Source organism: Cervus elaphus, chromosome 20 (assembly GCF_910594005.1).
Source record: "Cervus elaphus chromosome 20, mCerEla1.1, whole genome shotgun sequence".
NCBI classification, from domain to species: domain Eukaryota; kingdom Metazoa; phylum Chordata; class Mammalia; order Artiodactyla; family Cervidae; genus Cervus; species Cervus elaphus.
Window position 1 is genome coordinate 73,079,150 of NC_057834.1, and position 24,631 is coordinate 73,103,780.

The window sequence follows — 24,631 nt, forward strand, 5'->3', positions numbered from 1 at the left end:
GCGTCCGAGCTTGCCTACCTGGAACTACATTTCCCACAATTGCCATCACGACGCCCATTGGTGTGAGGCCGGCCATGGGAAGCTGCGGAGGTCTGGGTGTCAGGCGGTCCGCGCTGGCGCGGTGCCTGAGGGAACCAAGACCTAGGAGGGTGTGGAAAAGGACTGCTGGCTCCGCCTTCAGTCCTTACGCTTTGTAGACAGGCGTTTCCCTCTCTGAGAAACGCCCCTCCGCCCAGGCCTTCACCTGGAGCTTTTTCAGGCTCCTGGTTTGCCTGCCAACCACGAGGAGTCTGGAAGGAAAAGCGAAGCATAAGCGCCGATAACCCACGCCTCTCAACGCCTTTCCCAGCCCGAGATCGCCCAGGCAGGGATGGGCGATAAGATCCGGCTACCCTTCCCCGTGGTCCTCTTGGCCGCTCTGCTGCTGCCTAGGGCGGCCGGCTTCACTCCCTCCTTAGACAGCGACTTCACGTTCACACTTCCGGCGGGCCAGAAGGAGTGTTTCTACCAGCCCATGCCCCTGAAGGCCTCGCTGGAGATCGAGTACCAAGTAAGTGTAGTTGTTGAGCCAGCCTCCTTCCTTTAGCCTAACTGCACGTCGTCGCCTCTCACCCGCTGAGAAAGTTTTTTGGGGACCGCCCGGCCGCTAAAGAGGCGAGGGCCGCCGGGAAGCCGGGCAGCTGCGCGCCGGCTCTCGAGGCGCTGCTCTCCAGGGGCTGGGGACTAGAAGTTAGGCGGGATCTGGAATTGACTACCTGCCCTCTCCCCTTTCCTCAGGTGGGAAAGAGGCCAGCTCTGGTGATGTCGGTGGGTTTTCTGTTTGTTTAATGATTCGTCCATGTCTTTTTAGCCACTACGCGCGCAAGTACCGGAAATCTCACAATTCAGGCCTAATACACGTTCTGTTTAATCACTGGACAAAATGACAGTTTCTTTAATCACCGCCCCCAACCCTCACTTAATTTAAGTATTATAAATCTATACTGTTACTTCTTCAGTTAAGGATTTTTGAATTGTGACCATGCGATTATCACTAAATCCTATTTTGGAATATTCTGAAAGAGGCTATTGGTGTGTTTAATGGTGAATTTCCTTCCCAGTTGTATGTGTGTGTCTGTCTGTGCGTGTGTTCAGGCGTTAAGTTGTCTCTGACTCTGCGACCCCATGGACTGTAGCCCGCCAGGCTTCTCAGTCCGTGAGATTTCCCAGGCAAGAGTACTGGAATACTGGGTTGCCATTTCCTTCTCCAGGGGATCTTTCCCTCCCAGGGATCGAACCTGCATCTCCTGCCTTGGCACGCTAATTCTTTACCACTGAGCCAACAGGGAAGCCCTCTTAGTTATATACCCAAATAAGATATAATTGTATATTGAAGCTCTGTAATCTTTTCTTCAGCATTCTAAGCATTTCTCCCATATCATTATTTTATTTTTAATAAGCAAGATGTTATAGGGAATTGCCTTAATTTATGTAGTCACTCTGGTAGAGGGTAATTTCTTAGAAGAAATCGTTAGCTCCAGTATGGCAAATTTCGATGTTTCTAGGTAACACTGCAAAAAAAAGAAAAATGTTTTGATGTGGTTCATCTTTCAACTTTTTTCCCATTACCTAATTTTTAATCAGATGTTCATTTTTTATAGTTGATGTAGAGAATCTTTTTCAATAACAGGTCCTGTCACATTTAGAGCAAAATAAAGTTATTTAGAATTTTCATCTGAAGAAACTTTAGAATTAGATTATTTATAGATGAATACGGCTTCCCTGGTGGCTCAGACTACAAAGAATCTGCCGGCAATGCGAGAGACCTGGGTTTAATATCTCGGTTAGGAAGATCCCCTGGAGGAAGGCAGGACAACCCACGCTAGTGTTCTTGCTTGGAGAATCCTCTTGGACAGAGGAGCCTGGAGGGCTGCAGTCCATGGGGTCTCAAAGAGTCGGACACGACTGAGCAACTAAGCAGCAGCAGCATGGATGCATAAGGTAAGCATAAAGTGTCTAAAATTACAGTTAGTGAGCCAAGCTGAGGCAGGAACTCAGCATTTCCTGATTTCCAGTTCAGTTCAAAAGTTAATTTACTGAAGATTTACCACGTGCCAGTAATGCTTGGCGGCGAGGACATAGAGGAGGGGACAAACAAAAGCAAGAGCCCTTTTCAGGGATTTTAATATTTAAAGGTTACTGGCTTATGAACAGGGGCTTTGCAGGTAGAAGAGCGGTAAAGAATCTGCCTGCCAATGCAGGAGACTCAGAAGAGGCAAGTTGGATCCCTGGGTCAGGAAGATCCCCTGGAGGAGGAAATGGCAACCCACTCCAGTGTTCTTGCCTGGAAAATAAAGTATGGTTATATGCTGTTGGAGAAGGACTTCTCCGGGTTTTCAGAAAAGAATTCCTTGAGAAAATAAATAGGAACCCAGAAAGATGCTTAGGTGAAACAGGAATGCAGGGAAGAAGGGGCATTCTAGGAAAAGGAACAAAATGAATAGGCATTTCTGAAAATGCACAGTGTTAGTGTTCTAGTAGTGGGCAATATGTACTGGGCACTACAAGTGCTGAGCTTAAGGGCTGGATCTCTTAAGACTATAAAGTCTAGGTGAGAACAGGAGAAAAAGAGATTGGAGAGGTCAGGAGGCTGGATCATGAATCTTAGCTTGTGTGCTATGCTGAGTAGCTTTGACCTTTGTCTGTATAAGGGCTACTGAAGATTAAGCAATGTGGTAGCAGTCGAAAATGTTTTACAGTGTGGAATATGGATTTAAGGAGGGCAAAATTAGAGGTAAGGAAACCAACTACAGGGTTAGAAAATGTTTTACAGTGTGGAATATGGATTTAAGGAGGGCAAAATTAAGAGGTAAGGAAATCAACTACAGGGTTAGAAAAAGAGTCTAGATAAGGAAACAAGTTTTATTGTTCAAAATTCATCAGTATTTACCCAGGTATTAGGAAAGAAATTGGGACTTCTGTGGCAGTCCAGTGGATATGACTTCACACTTCCACTGCAGTGAACTTGTGTTCGATCCCTGGTCATGGAACTAAGATGCCAGCATGGCCTAAAAAAAATAAATATAGGTAAACTACTGACCTCTTAGGCTTAACAGCTCCAACTGTAGAGAAAAAAAATGCCTAGGTTGAAATCTTGACTCTGGCACTTACAACCTCTGTGATCTTGAGCAAGTTACTTAACTCCACACTTGTAAAATATTGACAATAATAGTAAGAGTTGATTTGTTTCGGTTTTTTTTAATTTTTTCCCATTTATTTTTATTAGTTGGAGGCTAATTACAATATTGTAGTGGTTTTTGCCATACACTGACATGAATCAGCCATGGATTTACATGTATTCCCCATCCTGATCCCCGCTCCCGCCTCCCTCCCCATCCCATCTCTCTGGGTCTTCCCAGTGCACCAGCCCTGAGCACTTGTCTCATGCATCCAGCCTGGGCTGGTGATCTCTTTCACCCTGGATAGTATACTTGTTTCAATGCTGTTCTCTCAGAACATCCCACCCTTGCCTTCTCCCACAGAGTCTAAAAGTCTGTTCTGTACATCTGTGTCTCTTTTTCTGTCTTGCATATAGGGTTATCGTTACCATCTTTTTAAATTCCATATATATGCGTTAGTATACTGTATTGGTGTTTATCTTTCTGGCTTACTTCATTCTGTATAATGGGCTCCAGTTTCATCCAGTAAGAGATGATTTGAAACAGTTAATAAGTGTTCATGTACCACCCCAAACAGATAGTAAATATTCAATATTGTTAGCTTTTTTATGTTTACATTTTTAGAGTTTTATATATAGTGGGTTAGCTTTATATTAGTACTTGGCATCTTTAATCACTCAGAAAGATTGTTCCCTTAAAGCATTCTGTCTAAACTGTTTTGATTAAGGAAAGAATTAAAATCATTTGGTGTCTGTGGTCCTAGACAATGTTGCGAGGGTTTGTAGGGTAGAAATCTTCAACCCTTTACATTTTCCGACTCTGTGATTAATTTTCCAATAACTACAAGCTACTGGGTTTTGTCTTCATTCTAGACATTGCCCTTGGCTAACTGTGACATATTAAAAATTTTAACCATTTCACACTTTTCAGGTTTAAGAGGACACTTTTAGGGTAACTGACCAGTTCCATTATATATTAAGTTCTTGGAATTTTTAAATATCAATACATATATATCTTATGAGTAAAATAAATCATTCATTTAAATTTTTTATTATTGAGTGCTTAGTTTCTATAAGCTTTATGCTAGGTACTGCAGAAACATTGGTGAGTATAAGTGTACTCTGTGTACTCATGCAGTCTAGTAAGGGGATAGACGTTAATCAAATTAATACAAGTTCAGTTCAGTTCAGTTGCTCATTCCTGTCTGACTCTTTGCAACCCCATGAACCGCAGCATGCCAGGCCTCCCTGTCCATCACCCTGCGAGTCCAGGGTTTACCCAAACTCATGTCCATTGAGTTGGTGATGCCATATAGCCATCTTATCCTCTGTCTCCCCTTCTCCTCCTACCTTCAATCTTTCCCAACATCGGGGTCTTTTCAAATGAGCAGCTTTTTGCATCAGGTGACCAAAATATTGGAGTTTCAGCTTCAACATCAGTCCTTCCAATGAACACCCAGGACTGATTTCCTTTAGGATGGACTGGTTGGATCTCCTTGCAGTCCAAGGGATTCTCAAGAGTTCTCCAGCACCACAGTTCAAAAGCATCAATTCTTTGGTGCTCAGCTTTCTTTATAGTCCAACTTTCACATCCATACATGACCACTGGAAAAACCATAGCCTTGACTAGATGGACCTTTGTTGACAAAGTAATGTCTCTGCTTTTTTATATGCTGTCTAGGTTGGTCATAACTTTCCTTTCAAGGAGTAAGCGTCTTTTAATTTCATGGCTGCAATCACCATCTGCAGTGATTTTGGAGCCCAAAAAAATAAAGTCAACCACTGTTTCCCCATCTATTTGCCATGTAGAAATGGGACCAGATGCCATGATCTTAGTTTTCTGAATATTGAGCTTTAAGCCAACTTTTTCACTTTCCTCTTTCACTTTCATCAAGAGGCTCTTTAGTTCTTCACTTTCTGCCATAAGGGTGGTGTCATCTGCATATCTGAGGTTATTGATATTTCTCCCAACAGTCTTGATTCCAGCTTGTGCTTCCTCCAGCCCAGCGTTTCTCATGATGTACTCTGCATATAAGTTAAATAAGCAGGGTAACAATATACAGCCTTGACGTACTCCTTTTCCTATTTGGAACCACTCTGTTGTTCCATGTCCAGTTCTAACTGCTGCTTCCTGACCTGCCTACAGGTTTCTCAAGAGGCTTGTCAGGTGGTCTGGTATTCCCATCTCCTTCAGAATTTTCCACAGTTTGTTGTGATCCACGCAGTCAAAGGCTTTGGCGTAGTCAATAAAGCAGAAATGGATGTTTTTCTGGAACTCTCTTGCTTTTTTGATGATCCAGAGAATGTTGGAAATTTGATCTCTGGTTCCTCTGCCTTTCCTAAACTAGCTTGAACATCTAGAAGTTCACAGTTCATCTACTGTTGACGCCTGGCTTAGAGAATTTTGAGCATTACTTTACTAGCATGTGAGATGAGTGCAATTGTGTGCTAGTTTGAGCTTTCTTTGACATTTCCTTTCTTTGGAATTGGAATGAAAACTGACCTTTTCCCAGTCCTGTGGCCACTGCTGAGTTTTCCAAATTTGCTGACATATTGAGTGCAGCACTTTCACAGCGTCATCTTTTAGGATTTGAAATAGCTCAACTGGAATTCCATCACCTCCACTAGCTTTGTTCGTAGTGATGCTTCCTAAGGCCCACTTGACTTCACATTCCAGGATGTCTGGCTCTAGGTGAGTGATCACACCATAGTGATTATCTGGATTGTGAAGATATTTTTTGTATAGTTCTTCTGTGTATTCTTGCCACCTCTTCTTAATATCTTCTGCTTCTGTTAGGTCCATACCATTTCCGTCCTTAATCAAACCCATCTTTGCATGAAATGTTCCCTTGGTATCTCTAATTTTCTTGAAGAGATCCCTAGTCTTTCCCATTCTATTGTTTTCCTCTATTTCTTTGCACTGAGCACTGAGGTAGGCTTTCTTATCTCTCCTTGCTATTCTTTGGAACTCTGCATTCAAATTGATATATCTTTCCTTTTCTCCTTTGCTTTTCACTTCTCTTCTTTTCACAGCTATTTATAAGGCCTCCTCAGACAGCCATTTTGCTTTTTTGCATTTCTTTTTCTTGGGGATGGTCTTGATCCCTTTCTCCTGTACAGTGTCACGAACCTCCGTCCATAGTTCATCAGGCACTCTATCAGATCTAGTCCCTTAAATCTATTTGTCACTTCCACTGTATAATCATAAGGGATTTCATTTAGATCATACCTGAATGGTCTAGTAGTTTTCCCTACTTTCTTCAATTTAAGTCTGAATTTGGCAATAAGGAGTTCATGATCTGAGCCACAGTCAGTTCTCGGTCTTGTTTTTGCCTACTGTATAGAGCTTCTCCATCTCTGGCTGCAAAGAATATAATCAATCTGATTCCTGTTGCTATGAAGCTAACTGCATAAGCTATGAGAATGTTTAATAGAAGGACTTGATTTTATCTGGGAATTGAAAGAAGACATCCTAGAAGTAGAGTTCAGATCTGTGAAGAATCAGGCTTACTGGCGATAAGGGGGTGGAACAAGGTGATAGGTAAAAAGAACAGCATGTGGCAATCCAAGGCTTTGAGGCAGAAGACTGAAGAATACCTTTGAGGGGCTGAAAGACTATGACAGACAGGGGAAAGTGGGACTTGTTCATCCTGATCCATTGAAATCATTAGGAAGTTTAGTTTAGATTTATGGTATTGTTTATTTTAAATAGGTATTTTGTATATTTTAAAATGAGCTTCTATATTTTTAAATACCATTTAAGCCTGCCAATATCTTTTGCTTTACTGAAGTCTATGCTTAGTTTTGTCATATCACTTTTTTATTTAATGGATATGATTTTGGGGTTTTAGAGGAGAAACTTGAGTAATTTTAGAATGTTTTGAGTCCTTAGGTATCAGAAAATGGTTTTATCTTTTGCTTTCTCTTCACTAATATAATTATTTTACTTGGGAACATTGACTACATGACTCCCTTGTGATTTTTACATCTAGTGTATGTGCAAGAATGCTGATGCCATCCCTGTTCTTGTTATTTTATAGTTCTCTACTACTACTTCAGTTTCTAGGTGGTTCTCTTCAAATCCTTTGGAAAAAGTCAGTAGGATGCTTATTAGGTGGTTATTTGAAATCTTTAACTCTGTCCTTCATAAAGGTCTTACCATTTCCTGCATGCTTCTTATCTATACTTTTTTGCTTTGTTCTGAGAATTCCTTGGCTCCTTTTCTCTGATTTTTAGATTCCATTCATGTCTATTCTGCTGTTGTTAAGGCTTTATTCATTAGAGCTTTATTTGGGCAGTCATATTTTGGGTTTTTCTAAGAATTTTTCATATCAGCATCTTTCTTAATCTTTTATCGATTTTTACATTCTTAAATTTCTCTGAGGATATATATTACATTTATCTGAGAAAACATATTTTTAAATCTGTTTACATTATTTTCCAAAATTTGATCCTCTGAGAAAAGCTAATAACATGAAAAAGAGGGCATTAGTTTCAGCAAATATTTGGTGTTTCTGTTTTTAGAATTTTGAGATTAATAGATATTGGTAGCTAGATGTATTCATTGCTCAGTGGAATATCTCTAGAAATTTCTTACTCTTCAAATCCGTTAACAGGTTTCCTAGATTTCTAGTATTGTTATGGATTATATTGCTATCTTTTCTTCATTTCACTGGGATTTAAAAAGGAAAAAGAATTGTGTATATTTAGCTAGCCACTTGAAACCAGTCTGTTGGTCAGTGAGTAGAGCACAAGAATAGGTAATCTATTATTCCATTAAAGCCATAAAAAAAAGAAAATGGAGTTATATAAGAAAATGAATAGCCTTTGAAGTTAGATTGCTAAATTCACATTTTGACCATACCACTTATTTACCATCTCCCCTTAGGCAACCTTCTGTGTGCCTGTTTTTTGAGGGTTTTTAAAATTTTCTTGAGGGAGGGGTATTTTGGTTGTTTTGGCTAAAATGAAAACAATAGAACCTACCTTTTAGAGTTGTTGTGAGAAATAAATTAATCCACATAAAGCACTTAAAACAATGTGTGGCATAAACTATAATTGTTAGCTGCCATCATCATCATCAGGACATTTTGAAATTGTAAAGGAACAAGCTGAATTATTTGGCCAGTAAGTAAATAGCCTACTTGGAATACATAATTCATACTGGGAAATAATAGGTGATGTGTTGAAAAAGTCAGTTGGAATCAGATCATAAATGTCTTGAGTTACAGGCTGAGAAGTAGCTAATACTGAGGAGGAAACAAACTCAGAAAAGTTACACAGCAAACCCTAAATTGCCGAAGGAAAAGGGTCTACAAATTGAACTCCTTTCTGTGTTTCTTTCTAATCCATAGGGCTTCTCGATGAAGGTACTGTATATAGGGAGATTATTTCAGTAATACTCATACGACCTAAATTTAAGTATGGCAGCAGGAAATGGCAAGAAAGGGACAAGTTCCAAAACTGAATGGAATGGAAAAAAATGGTCTTTCCTTTCTAGCTCTAACATGAGTGTGTTGACCTTCTTACCCTTGTTAAGGTTTAGAAATGAAATCTTTTCATCATATGGTCACTTTTTATTTTCAACATTTGTAAAATGTGCTCTTCTCTTCTTTGTCTTTCTGCAGGTTTTAGATGGAGCAGGATTAGATATTGATTTCCATCTTGCTTCTCCAGAAGGAAAAACCTTAGTTTTTGAACAAAGAAAATCAGATGGAGTTCACACGTAAGTAATCTCTTAGTTGGGTTCCATGATCTGAATACCAGAAGGAACAGGGAAATTCAGCACATTTGATACCAAGTATTAGCATTAAATGATTCCATATGAACATTTTAAACAGTCCTTTTCGGTGATCTATCTTAAACTAAAATATCATCAGTTCATCTTTTATCTTTTTGTTTAGACGTTTTCTTTTGATCTTGACTGAGTTTTTGCTTTGCTTTGGGTAATGAGATGAGTATTCCACAGGTACTGCATTCAGTCTACTGAGGCATTTTAAAACCTGCCTTTCTGGCCACCACAGGCTTTTTCTGTTATAAGTTACTATTCCAGGTATATATCTTAAACTGCTGGCTATATCATTTTTGCCAGTAGTTTTCTTAAAACAACAGTACAGTGATACATCTTTGCGTGTGTGTCTATGTAAATTTTTATTTCCTTCAAATGTCACTCTTTTTAGATAATTAGAAGACCTGAAAGTAACAGATCTGACCACAGGAAACCCTATAGAAAATGCTTTTTATAATTTTATACTGAAATAAAATATAAAAGTTTAGAATTTGATAAAAGGCCATATATTGTATCTCACTTCTCTTTTTTCATCTCACCAGTGTTTCTGTTTCATTGTATTATTTTACTGTAGCACTTTGTTTACTCAGTATTGTTACTGTGTTTAAACTGTGAGTATTAAAAAAAATAAAATAAACTGTGAGCATATAGGAATAAGAAAATCAGATATGGAGTGTCCAATATTTGCCATAAACTAGACTTTTCATTTTATATGCTTTTAAATTAATCATTCCAACCCACTGTGAGAGACAGATTATTTGATTCTCCAATTCCCATTTTACAGACAAGGAGGCTTAGAGAAGTTAAATAAGACTGCAGGGATATACATTTATTAGGAGGAAGCAGAATGAACCAAAATTTTTGCTTCTACTATACAATGCTGAGAACATCTCTAGCACATAGCACTATGTAAGTACTAGCTATTTATAATCACTGGTCTTTGTTAACCAAAGTACCTGGCATATAATTGTTACTCAGTAAATATGAATACATGTATGAGTGAACGAGGTGGGAAAATGTCTCAACCATAGTTTTCTAAGATACTCATTTTAGTGTGCTTTCGAAAATGCCATTTTACCTATGCAGAGTTCTAAAAAAAAAACTGCATAAACTACTGATAAATAAAATCAGAAGTGGTAACTTTAAGTCAGTTAAGGTGGCTATAGCAGAATTAACTATGCTTTCTCTTTGATAGGTATATGAACAAGAACTAAAAATGAAGTTCATCTTTAAATTTAAGAATATAGAAAATGTATAGAATTTCTGTCGATATTAATTACTCTCCCATTTTCTGCTTTCATTTAGAGATTGGGGGGGAAAGGTATGTTACTGCTTTCTTAAAAAGAATTGTTGTTCACTCGCTAAGTTGTGTCCAACTCTGTGACCAGGCTCCTCTGTCCTCTACTATCTCGCACAGTTTGCTCAGATCCATGGCCATTGAGTCAATGATGCCATCTAACCGTCTCATCCTCTGCTGCTCCCTTCTTTTGCCTTCAATCTTTCCCAGCATCAGGGTCTTTTCCAGTGAGTCAGCTCTTCACATCAGGTGGCCAAAGTATTGGCGCTTCAGCATCAGTCCTTCCAGTTTTCACGGTTTATTTCCTTTAGGATTGACTGGTTTGAGCTCCTTGCAGTCCAGGGGACTCTCAAGAGTCTTCTCCAGCACCACAGTTTGAAAGCATCAATTCTTTGACACTCAAGCCTTCATTATGGTACAACTCTCACATCCGTACAGAACTACTGGAAAAACCATAGCTTTGACTATACAAACCTTTGTTAGCAAAGTGATGTCTCTGCTTTTTAATATGCTGTCTAGGTTTGTCATAGCTTTCCAAGAAGCAAGTGTATTTTAATTTCATGGTAGCAGTCACCATTTGCAGTGCTTTTGGAGCCAACATAGTTAAAATGTGTCACTGTTTCTTTCCAACTTTTTCCCCGTCTCTTTGCCATGAAGTATGGCCTGGATGCCATGATCTTAGTTTTATGAATACAGAGTTTTAAGCCAGCTTTTTCACTCTCCTCTTTCACCTTCATCAAGAGACCCTTTAGTTCCTCTTCACTTTCTTTCGAAGAGTGGTATCATCTGCATATCTGAGGTTTATATTTCTCTTGGCAATCTTGATTCCAGCTTTGTGATTCATCCTGCCTGGCATTTCACATGATGTACTCTGCTTAAAAGTTAAATAAGCAGGGTGACAATATATAGTCTTGTCATACTCCTTTCCCAATATTGAACCCATCACTTGTTCCGTGTTTGGTTCTAACTATTGTTTCTTGACTCACATACAAGTTTCTCAGGAGACTGGTAAGGTGGTCTGATACTCCTAGCTTTTTAAGAAATTTCCACAGTTTGTTGTGATCCATGCAGTCAAAGGCTTTAGCATAGTCAATGAAGCAGAAGCAGATGTTTTTCTTTAATTCTCTTGATATCTCTATGATCCAACAATATTAGCAATTTGATCTCTGGTTCCTCTGCCTCTTTGAAACCCAGCTTGTACATCTGGAATTTCTCAGTTCACATACTGCTGAAGCCTAGCTTGAAGGATTTTGAGCATAAATTTACTGGCATGTAAAATGAGTGCAACTGTACAGTAGTTTGGCATCGCCCTCTAAATTGGAATGAAAAAACTGACCTTTTTCAGTCATGTGGCCCCTGCTGAGTTTTCCAAGTTTGCTGACATATTGAGTGTGGCACTTTAACATCATCATCTTTTAGGATTTTAAATAGCTCAGGTGAAATTTTATCACCTCCACTAGCTTTGTAGTAATGATTCCTAGGGCCCACTTGACTTCACACTGCAGCATGTCTGGCTCTAGGTGAGTGACCACATAAAATTGTCTCTTATTAAACAACCGGGGAAAAAGAATGAGTTTATAAGTGTTCTTTTGATATGCCAGGTTCTAAGCACTTTACATGTATTAATTTTTTTTATTCTTCCCTATAGTCCTTACTATCATCTTACCAATGAAGGAATTGAGGCATGGAGCAGTTAAGTAAATTGCTGCAGGTTACACAGCTAATGAACAGCAAAGCCAGGATTTAAAACGAGTCAGCCACTCACTCTTAATCACTATACCAAATTTACAAATCTACTTTCTAAAAGCTAAAATGAAGATTTCATCTTTAGCTATATTAACTTTTCAAAAAATTAGTTAATGTTTGGTTGTGCTGGGTCTTCATTGCTGTGCACTGGCTTTCGCTAATTGTGGGCTCCTCTTGGTTGCCGAGCTTGGGCTTCTTTCTCATCACAGTAGCTTCTCTTGTCGCGAAGCACAGGCTCTCTAGCGTGCAGGCTCGGTAGTTGTGGTGCACAAGCTTAGGTGCTACAGGGCATGTGAAATCTTCCCAGACCAGGGACTGAACCCAGGTGCCCTACATTAGTAGGTGGATTCTAAACCACTGGACTACTAGGGAAGTCCCTTAACTTTTTAAAGGCAATTAAAATCTGTTATGCCACTGAAATAGTTTTTTCTTAAATTAAACCTTTGAAACAAATACTGTCCTTACAGAAGTCGAGGTTAGTAAAAAATGTCTCCAGACAGAGCCTTTAACAGCTTAAGTAATACCTATTTGTCCAGCACTGTCATATGTATCATTTTTCTAGACTACTAAATTAGTTATTACCCTAACTCATACCAGAACTTAAGTCTTCCCCCAAAATTCAAAGATTAACAGAGATAAAATGTATAAAAGTGTGTAAATTATGAAGGGATATAAAAGTATTAGAGAAGGAAATGGCAGCCCACTCTAGAAATCTTGCCTGGGAAATCCCAGGGACAGAGCCTGGTGGGCTGCAGTCCATTGGGTCACAAAAGTGTTGGACACAAGTGATTGTGCACACAGAAGTTTTGACTAGAGAAGGGAATGGCAACCCACTCCAGTATTCTTGCCTGGACAATCCCATGGACAGAGGAGCCTGATGGGCTACAGTCCATGGGATCGCAGAGTCAGATGCAACTGAGCATGCATGCCTACAAGTAGTGGCTGTTTTTATAGTATACATACTAAAATCCAGTCACATTGCTAGGTAGTCATCTCTTATGCTTAAACACAGTAAATTACAAATGGGGGGAAGAAAAACAAGACTGGCTTAAAAGATGAAGATCATAGAAGGCGACAGAAGATTAAAGCAAGGCACCTCAGAAATTGAAGATCAAACGTATAACATCCACAAGAGAGCCAATGGCATCGTTTGGCCTGTGTAGGCCTCCTCTTACCATATGACTTGTGGATCAAGTAATCGGTCATTCAGAACTCCTACGATCACAACTATTTGCTAGCAGTTTGTAGCACTGTTCCTGCATGTTTTGTGTACCTTCCAAGAGGTCATCCTTCTTGTGATATGCCCAAGAAAACCCAATGAGAGAAAATTAAAATACTAATACTAAAGAATAAGATTTTGTCAGGATTGAGCTTTGAAGCAATACTATCATAGCTAATTTTTTTTGGCCCATCTTGAATGAGTTTTCACCCCTATGGGGCAGTATCTCCTCATTGAGAATGTGTAGACTAAGAATGCTGCCCTTCAGAATACATATGGTGGTTATATGCTTACTGGATCAGTGATGCCATTATATCAGAATATAGTGGAAATTTTACCTTGGAAAATGCCCCACATCTAGGTTATATTACATAATAGTCACAACATTTTTGTTTTGTTCCTTTTAATATTGTTCCCCTATATCCATACCAGTGCTTGCTTTAGACTCCTTCAAAGGTTAACTGTGTCTCCAAAGACAAAGGTATGTCATAATTAAGGACACTGCAAAGAATACAGAAGGCTTCTAGCAGTATTGTAGAAAGATCAATTAATACCGAAGGTCAAAAGTTCAAGCTTCTCTATGCTTAGAACAGGCTATGTGATCATGGGCAAGAAACATATCTATGTGAACCTTATTTTACTTGCCTTGAAAAGGTCAATTATGCTTACTTTCAAATATGATAAGGATTAAAAACGATGTGTGAAAGCAGTGTGTAAATTATGAAGAGGTATATAAATACTGGCTATTTTTATTAATGGTGATATATGCTAAAATCAAATCACATTGCTGAGTATTTACATGTTATACCTAAACAAACCTAGGTCAGAAATAAGGGGTGAGGGGAGAGATGGAGATGGCTTAAAAGATGAAAATCACATGTTGTTCAGAAGGCTGTAGAAAATGATGTAATCTGCCCCAAAATTTAAGCGATCCAGCATATTGGATAAGGAAACTTCGAATTTAGACCAACCTTCGTGAATAGTCACAACAAAACCTAAAACAGTTTGAACTTTGTTGTTTTTGTGGCCAGCAGTAGTAAATGTCATTAGCCTGTGTACAAGTTTGTTAAAACTTCTCTCCACAAAAAATTAGAAAACTATTTTGCTAAATTAACTGTGCCTAGGACAGTTATCTTTAATGTGAAGATCAAGATCATTTAAGTTATGAGTGGCATTTATTCAGTAAAGGTAATGCCACCATGAGTAATCCTCTCATTCTTCACCACTGAACTCATTCCTAATCTTTGTAAATGAAGTGAAGTCGCTCAGTCGTGTCCAACTCTTTGCGTCCCCATGGACTGTAGCCTACCAGGCTCCTCTGTCCATGGGATTTTCCAGGCAATAGTACTGGAGTGGATTGCCATTTCCTTCTCCATGGGTTCTTCCTGACCCAGGGATCGAACCTGGGTCTCCCGCATTGTAGACAGACGCTTTACCGTCTGAGCCACCAGGGAAGTCCTAATCTTTGTAAACTGTATTATAATTATGTACTTAATCCAAAGGGGCCTACAATGAAGCATTCAGGAAAATCCATTGTTTTTGAAAATTAAAAAAAAAATCTCACTTTACAAGTTAATCTCAAAAGTGGAGGTCTGTAGTGATGTTTCCATATGAGTTGAACTCATTATAAATTACTTTAAATAATACATAGATATTAAGGTTCATTCTGAGGTATCCTACCTAGGTTTTTAATCCTGCTCCAGTGTCAAGCACATTTAAGTTGCAAGTACTTGAATATCTATTTTCAGGTTACTGCTTTCAAGAAATTATACATTATCTTTTCAGTACTACGGAGGTCTTTCTGTCAGTAAGCTGTCCAGTTATAAATCATGTTATTTCTTCTTTTACAATAGTTTTTTCTTTAATCCCAGATGGAAGTACAGATAACTGAGGACAGTTTCTTTTTTTAATACAGGATAGAGACTGAAGTTGGTGATTACATGTTCTGCTTTGACAATACATTCAGCACCATTTCTGAGAAGGTGATTTTCTTTGAATTAATCCTGGATAATATGGGAGAACAGGAGCAAGAACAAGAGGACTGGAAGAAATACATTACTGGCACAGATATGTTGGATATGAAACTGGAGGACATTCTGGTCAGTATAGTTTTTTTTTTTTTTAGAATAAAATAATAAAAAGTTACTAATATCTAGAGACTTTACCATATGATAGGCACTGAGCTAGGTATTATCTACATTCTCTTACCCTAATCCTTACTTAAGTCTATGAGGATTATCATCCCCATTTTCCAGTGAGGAAAATTATAGATTAGGGATATTTGGTAATTGTCTCTGTGACAGAACCACAGAGAGGGAAACTCAAATTTGAACATATGCTCTTAACTACAGAACTCTCTTAGAATGTTCAAACAGAGAATTGTAAGAATGATCTGCAGAATGCTTACACACAAAATTGAGTAATTTTTAAACACTTAAAATATACAGGAATTTTCCCCCACAACACAGATTTTATAATGTGAAATTTGGTATCACTTGATTAATTTGGGGAACACTGTTAACATAACTCAGCCAAACCTAGCAGTTATCAGAAACTACCACTACCCTCAGGAGTAAAAGCTTCTTTGCTTGAAATTGCTTTATGCTTTATCATAAACATGCATAAAGAAGTGTGCATGTTTATGAACCTGTTTACTAATGATTGTATTGCCAGTGTTGGGGAGAAAGGTCATTACCCTTCAGCCACTAGATGTAATCAACTGATAGAATTTATTCAGCAATATTTATAAACAGCATATATATCTGTTACAGAACTTTCTGTAGGAGAAATAATGTGATTATTCCAAATTTGAAGCTATAATGTATAGCCTCTAATACTCATAACCTGAACTGTTTTTTTATAGTGTGGTATTTTGATCATGTTCAGGTTTCTTAAGAAAACAACTATCAAATTATAAAAGAAGAGACATATTGTAAGATCAGTTAGCTAAGTTGGAAAATTAAGTGATCATATCATATGTGTAATTCCTTAGTGACTGAGCCCTCTAAGCCTTGGTGTCCTATCACCCTTGGGAATACCACCTCTAGAGTTGTGAGGATCAAAGGTGATATGGCCTATCTATAAATGCTTAAAACAGCATCTAGCAAACAGTAAGTGTTAGTTTTCTTACCTTTAACATTGGTGTTAACTGTGAATACAAACTGAAATGATTAAGCTTGATTACCATGAATATTTACCATGACAATTTTTATCTCATCATCTCATATGTATACTAAATTTAGTTGAATTTGAGATTCAGAAGAAGACTTAGTTATCATTAGTCTAGCTCCAAACTCCCTTTCCCCTTTTATTCCATTTTGTAGATAAGGAACTGGCTTAAAATGGAAATGATGCATCCATAGTCTTGCTACTATGGATAGAAATCCAATCTTCTTCCCACTCATTTTTAAAATCTCAATCATATTAATATATTCTTCCGTTTTAAATTTATATTGCCAACAAGTGCAAAATACAAGTAGTTGTAAATTTTATTAGTATTAATACTTCACTGATTTCTCAAGAAATTGACTTCATTCACAATTAAACAAAATGACCAAAAAGTTCAGATTTAAATAAGGCTTAAAATACTTAGTCTTTGTTAAAGAAAAATAAAGTGTCTTTCAGTTTTTCCATTTACACCCCCCCATCAAAATTTTTTATCACAGCAGCAAACTTGAATAAACAATTTTATACTTAACTGTCATCATCTGATATTGAAAAGAACTATGCATGATCTTTTCATTTGGGGATCTCAGTCTCACATTTTTCTGGAAAATATTTGCATTACTAGATTGCTTTACAAATACACATATATGACAAATACTATACTTTGTGGTTTTGTAGGCTTAGCAGAGCACTCTGAAATTTTGTGTATATTTTTTGCTTTTAAATGAGGATTTTAAGCAAGGGGACTATACAGGAAAATCTGTTTCTGTTATTTTCTTACTTATGCCATCAATACTTTGACATAATTTCTAATCTCAATTTTACCCTATATTCATGTAAACCTTTTATAGTTTTTAAATCACTTTTCACCAGGACCCTACTAAAAAATTTTTTTTCAGATGTGCAACTCAGACTGCATCTTGGTAAGCTTGTTTTATGAATGTAATCTTGGAACATTTCCATAATAAAAACATTTCTTATGGTTGTTAGGGCTAACAAGATAATGTATGTAAAATTACTGGCACTGCAGCACTCAAATATATTTTCATATTATTTTCAATTCCCACTAGCTTTGTTCTCTTTTAGAATTATAAACAATAATTTAAATATATCATGAGAACTGTTACATAAACATTATGTAGTAAAGATATTTAGTTAAATCTTAAATAGTACCCACCCCTTAACTAAAACTGTTTTTGGATATTAAACTAGTAAGAGTACAGTGAAGCACAGTTTTAAATTAAAATTACTGAGCATTCTTTTACAATAAAATTATTTTCTTTATCTCCAGGAGTCTATCTACAGGATCAAGTCCAGACTAAGCAAAAGTGGTCACATCCAAACTCTGCTTAGAGCATTTGAAGCACGTGACCGAAACATACAAGAAAGCAACTTTGATAGAGTCAATTTCTGGTCTATGGTTAATTTAGTGGTAATGGTTGTAGTGTCAGCCATTCAAGTGTATATGCTGAAGAGTCTATTTGAAGATAAGAGGAAAAGTAGAACTTAAAATTCCAGACTACTTAAAATTCACAAAAAGTGACAGAAAAACGCAATAAACTCTTACACTCAAGACCATTAACAGTCTTTCCCAAAACATTTTCAGGCATTACCATTAAGTGTGAAATAAGTATAATTTTAATATGAAAGGAAAGGCTTAACTTTCATCTGTGCAGGTGATCTTATTGTTCCGATTGTACTTAAGTGTATAGCAAATATTGTGCAGGTATAAATGAATGAAGCCATGTTAGTAACAGTAGTTTCCTAAGTTTGCAAAAGTTTTGCAAATGTCATTAGTGATTTAAATAAATGAACTTTGGGCCTAAATGTAACAGTGAACAATGTTTTTAGAAGATTGTTACCCAGAAATTTCTTTGTAAATGTGGCAATTACAAATTAATTGTAGAAGTTTTTCAGTATATCAAGTTATAAATCATACAAGAATTATCTAATCATGGATATCTTTAGAAAACAAAAACTCAACTTTTCTCTTTTTACATATGTATCTCCTAAATGTATATAGAAACATAGCTGTGAAAAAAAGGTATGTCGGATGTTTTATAACCAAATATATTAAAATATTAACAAAAAGTATTAGTTTTATATACCTAGCCTACATTCCCAAAAGCTGACTTTTGAATAGTTCTTAAAAATACTAAGAACATAGTTATCAAAAATAGGACAGATTTTCTCTTTGAAGTAAATAAAGATCGTTCCCAATTTCTGTAAGGATACATTCTCTCTAATAGTTAACTAAGATATAGGATTTTTAAATTAAATGAGGGGAAATCATTTTATTTTTATATTATCAACAGTGTTACGTTAGTTTTAATGTATTTACTGACTTGGATGATACATTAATACCAGCAGTTGTTTAGGAAATATTGCTACAAGAATTTGGACCTAATGTTAAGTAAATATCTTGAGTTCTCAAAAATCATTAAAAAAAAACCAACAACAATAAAGTCAATATAAAAGAATTTAGGGAAATGAGAATATCTCATCAAAATAAAGTTTACTTAAAGTATCTAGAATCTGGCTTATCATATCACTCAATCCTAATATAAACCACGAGATTAATTTCCAGTTAATTGTTAGAAAAGTGCAGGTTTTATTTTTTAACAATTGTTTTAAATTATCATTTCTAAGTATTTAGGTACAATATGGTATAAGCCCTACTAGTATAAATATTTATTAGTTTTTATTGTAATTTTCATAAAATGACCTTTCTGATCACTTTATTTATTGGCATTCAAATAAGAATTGAAAACCTACAGAAGTTTCAACACTCAATATGTGAACAACCCTATAGCCTTTGCCTTAATCAAGTACTTAATCATGTCTTAATCAAGTACTAGTATCTTAATGAATTAAATAGAATTTTTAGGTTATACCCACTTGTAATATTGTTTATGTCATGTAAGAGTTAAAAACAATCAACTGATAGGTCCTGAGTACAGTTGGTTAGTACTGCTGAATTCCTAATAAGCAATAATGATATCCAGAGACAATGATGATTTCATCTATAATTTATACTCAAGTGGTACAAAATGAGAGATATTTCCCTCCATCTTATATATTTCCCTCTATTCTTAGATTTCCCAACTCTGAGGCTTTTTTAAAATGAGATAAATGCCATGTTTAGGTGATTACCTTAACTGGCTAAGTGTACAGGAGTAGCCCTTATTAACACATGCAAAACAAGGGCCAGTAAGATTTCTGCTTGAAAGAGCTCTTTTTCCTCTTCTGATAAACTAATAATGAGAAGTGAATGTAAAGTACTATAGCTAATAAAACAGTACAGATTTAAACTACTGCATCTTTCTTATAAAACTGTGATTAAGAATTCTACCTCTTATGTGTGGCTGGTCACTGTACTTACTGTACTGATTCTATACCTAACAATGGATTTGTTACATCATCTACATTTGATTTGTGCCACTGATTTTTTTAAACCTTTGATTCAGTAACTTCCTATTATATAATAATGGCCTTATTTAGAAAACAAAGAATTTAGGGATATTGAGGACAATTTTATTTTTATAGACAAAGTGAAAACAGATTATTTAAGAAGCATGTTACCTGTATTAACCATAGAGTAAAATTTGTATGCAAAGAACTAAATTCTTTAATATTTCTAAAAGCTTGTTTATCTGCATCATATGGTTTTAGTGTACTCGATTTTGACATTAAAATTATGCTAAAAGTGAAAAAAAAATTATACTAAAAGTGAGTAAAGTGTCACTTGGCAGCTTATTTTATCATTACTTTTTTAGTCATGTAAACTTCTAAAATACTAAAATATTTAACTAAGGCCTAGAGTTTCACTATGATTTGCATTTGGATCCTTAATGATTGGTTTTCTTTTATGTGAATGTCAAGATAATAGATAAGTGGTTGAAATAGTATTGAAATAAAGTATAAACTGAAATGTCATTTTATTTTAGGTATGTTTATCCTTCTCAAGTATTGTTATGTCCTAAAATTGACAAAAATTGAATACCTATAATTGTATGCTTCCCCAAAGAAAATTCGTTTATCTGAAATTTTCAAAGATACTGACTGATTCAGCATGTAATGGTTTTTCAGTTGAAATGTAATAATGCACAATTAGTGTTGCTCAAATGCTTTATACTTATGAACAGACACAGCCATATTAAATGAGCATTGAATACTGCGCTGAGTATATACAATAAAAATTACAATCAAAGGATGTCTTATTTATCTACCAGTCATTATAAATGTTGTCTAATCTTTAAAGCCTTCATTGATTTCATCTTAAAAGTGTGCTCTCTACACTTTTTATTGTGAATCATTCTACCCTTCAATAGAGTTCTGTTTGTATATTTATTTGTTCTGCTGCTGCCCAAACATGTATTGTAATTAAGAGGTACTCGGAGGTACTCAAAGGTACTCAAAATAGGCAAAGATTCAGTTCTGAGAGTCTGGAATGCTAAATAAGTACTCAGGGAGCTTTTTGCACTCTTCTACCCTATTATAAAAATTGATTGATTAAGATTGGAATTTGGTTCCAGAATCTCAATTAACACAATTTGGGATTCTGGTGTCTACATTATCCTTGGACCATTTGCTAACTGGGTGAACTTGGGAAATCAAGACTCTAGTTTCAGGACTTCAGTGGTTAAGACTGTGCTCCAAGTGCAGGGGCCTGGGTTCAATACCTGGTCAGGGAACTGAGATCCCACATGCTGCAACTAAATAAATGGAGAAACATACGATATTCAAAGGTGAGAAGGCTCAACATAATAAAAAAGTCAGTTCTTCCTAAACTGATCTATAAATTTAAAATAATTCTCATAAAAATCTAGCAAGATTTTTTTGTAGACAAGGACAAGCATACTCTAAAATTTATATGGAATGGAAAGGCAAAAGAAAAAGGTAGTTTAGAAAAAGACTAAAGTCTACCTATATTGACACTTAAATCAACACAGTGTGGTACCGGTGGAGGAATAGACACATAGATCAATAGAAGAGACATTTTAGAATACACCAAAACAAGTCAAACTGATTTTTAACAAAGGGACAAAAGTAATTCAATAGGGGAAAAGACAGCCTTTTAAACAAAAGGTGCTGGAGCAACTGGGTCAAACATAGGTGAAAACATGAACTTAAATGTTAAAACTATAAAGCTTTTTGGAAAAAAAATATGAGAAAAATCTCTAAGACTTAGGGCTAAACAAAGAGGTTCCATACTTGACACCTAATATATGACCCATAAAAGGAAAAACTGGACCTCATCCAAAATAAAACCTTTGCTCCATGACCTACTGAGGGGATGAAAAAATAAGCTACTGAAGGGGAAAAATAAATGCAAATCACATATCCAAAAGACTAGAATATACAAAGAATTCTCAAAGTCCAACAGTTAAAAAAATATAACAGTTCAATTAGAAAATGGGCAAACAACATGAATGGACATTTCACTGAAAATATATGGATGGCAAATAAGCACATGAAAATAATTTAAAAATCATTAGCCATTAGGATAATTCCAGTTAAAACCACAATGAGATATCACTATACCAGAAAGGCTAAAATTTAAAAGTTACAACACCAAATGCTGGTGGGCAAGGATGCAAGAGAAATTAACTCAAACTCTTACACTGCTAAGTGGGATATAAAATGGTAGAGTCACTCCAAAAATATTTGGGCCATTTCTTTTAAAACTACACATGCGCTTACCATGCAACCCAGCATTTAACTCCTGGACACACCCCTGATAAATGAAACCATATGCTCAAATAAAAACCTATATACACATACACAGCAACTTCATTTGTAATAGTTCCAAACTGGAAATAACCCAAATTTTCTTTTAAAGAGTGAACAGTTAAATGTTGGTACATCCATACTATGGAATACTGAGCAGCAATAAACAATAAACTATTGATACATGCAATAATTTGGGTAGACTTCAAAGGAATTATGGTTGGGGGAAAAAATCATAAAGTGTCACACACTGTGAGGAGGAAAGAAAGAGCTAAAACTGGCAGCTTTGTGGTGGAACAATTCAGTCTTGATAGTGACAGTTACACAAATCTAACACAATGTAAAATTCACAGAGGTATATATACACATACAAAGGAGTGTTTGTAAAACTGGTGAAATGTGAATAAACTCTGGATTGTACCAGTGTCAATTTTCTGTACTAAATATTGTACCATTATGCTAATATCACCATTGGAATATATGAGAAGTACACAGGAACTAACTCCCTCTTTTTTTTTTTGCAATTTCTTGTGAATCTATAATTATTTCAAAATAAAAACTTAAAAATGAGGCAGGTGAATTTTATACTGCAACAGACATTACTGTGTTGTAATATACATATTTCTGAATGAGCCCAGGAATAAATAAAATAATTTAACTTCATGCTAAATAAAACCAAAATATTCTCATTGAAAAAATCAAATTGTCAGGACTCTCCTGGTGGTCCAGTAGCTAGTGCTTCACGCTCCCAATGCAGGGGGCCCAGGTTCAATCCCTGGTCAGGGAACTAGATCCCACATGACACAACTAAGAGTTTGCAAGCTGTAACTAAGACCCAGCACAGACAAATAAATATGTATTTTTTACAAAAAACAAAATACAAGTGTCATTTTAGGTATTGGTACAGTTCTTAAAGAATTTAGCTATCAGCAGAAAGGTGAAATACTATATTCTTCAAGGCTCTTAAGGAATTGAGCCTGATCATTTTGACATGAAATATGAAAGAAGAGTCCAAAGTCAACCTTTTTCCTTTTTAGAGCAATTCTATTTTCTAAAATTCTGTCCAGAAGTTATACAATGTTCAGTTCGGTTCAGATCGTTCACTCAGTTGTGTCCGACTCCCTGAGACCCCATGAACTGCGGCACGCCAGGCTTCCCTATTCATCACTAACTGCCAAAGCTTGCTCAAACTCATGTCCATCGAGTCAGTGATGCCATCCAACCATCTCACCCTCTGTCATCCCCTTCTCCTCCTGCCTTCAGTCTTTTCCAGCATCAGGGTCTTTTCTAAGGAGTCAGTTCTTCATATCAGGTGGCCAAAGTACTGCAGCTTCAGCTTTCAATGAATATTCAGGACTAATTTCTTTTAGGATTGACTGGTTTGCTCTTCTTGCAGTTCAAGGGACTCAAGAGTCTTCTTCAACACCACAGTTCAAAAGCATCAATTCTTCGGCGCTCAGCCTTCTTTTATGGTTCAACGCTCACATCCAGACATGCCGCTGCTGCTGCTGCTGCTGCTGCAGCTAAGTCGCGTCAGTCCTGTCCGACTCAGTACGACCCCACAGATGGCAGCCCACTAGGCTCCCCCATCCCTGGGATTCTCCAGGCAGGAATACTGGAGTGGGTTGTCATTTCCTTCTCCAATGCATGAAAGTGAAAAGTGAAAGTGAAGTTGCTCAGTCGTGACTGCTGAAAAAACAGCTTTGACTAGAGGGACCTTTGTTGCCAAAGTAAAGCAGTATTTGCTGCTTCTTAAAATGCTGTCTAGATTGGTCATATCTTTTCTTACAAAATCTTCCCTGGTGGCTCAGATGGTAAAGCATCTGCCTACAATGCAGGAGACCCAGGTTCAACCCCAGGGTCAGGAAGATCTCCTGGAGAAGGAAATGGCAACCCACTCCAATATTCTTGCCTGGAAAATCCCATGGATGGAGGAGCCTGCCAGGCTACAGTCCCTGGAGTTGCAAAGAGTCGGACACGACTGAGCAACTTCACTACACTTTCTTCCAAGAAGCAAGTGTCTTTTAATTTCATGGCTTGCAGTCACCATCTGCAGTGATTTTGGAGCCCAAGAAAATAAAGTCTGTCACTGTTTTCATTGCTTCCCCGTCTATCTGCCATGAAGTGATGGGACTGGATGCCATGTTCTTCATTTTTTGAACTTTGAGTTTTAAGCCAGCTTTTTCACTCACCTCTTTCACGTTCATCAGAGGCTCTTCAGTTCCTCTTTGCTTTCTGCCGTAAGGGTGGTGTCATCTGCATATCTGAGGTTATTGATCTTTCTCCCAGCAGTCTTGACTCCAGCTTGTGCTTCATCCAGTAGAAGTTATACCATGATGAAGTGGTTATTAGAATACTGCCATGGAAAGATTACACCTAATTCCCCAATGTTGTAAAACCATCATTCTATGAATTTCAACAGAGAAGCTATCCTTGACTTTTTCAAATGCTAACTTTTCAGTGGACAATCATGGCATAACACTGGATAACTGTACACAGTGGATAACTGACCCCTTCATCTATAAAGAT

The 24,631-nt window shown here is 36.8% G+C and overlaps 1 protein-coding gene across 1 annotated transcript; it reads left to right on the forward strand.

The window, feature by feature from the left end:
* The first annotated feature begins 81 nt into the window (after nt 1-81).
* On the forward strand, nt 82-20,585 carry TMED5 (transmembrane p24 trafficking protein 5). The gene is made up of 4 exons (XM_043878140.1): nt 82-550; nt 8,785-8,882; nt 15,123-15,306; nt 17,664-20,585. The coding sequence occupies exons 1-4, from the start codon at nt 371-373 to the stop codon at nt 17,880-17,882; spliced, it is 681 nt and encodes a 226-aa protein (XP_043734075.1). The 5' UTR covers nt 82-370; the 3' UTR covers nt 17,883-20,585.
* Nucleotides 20,586-24,631: the final 4,046 nt, after the last annotated feature.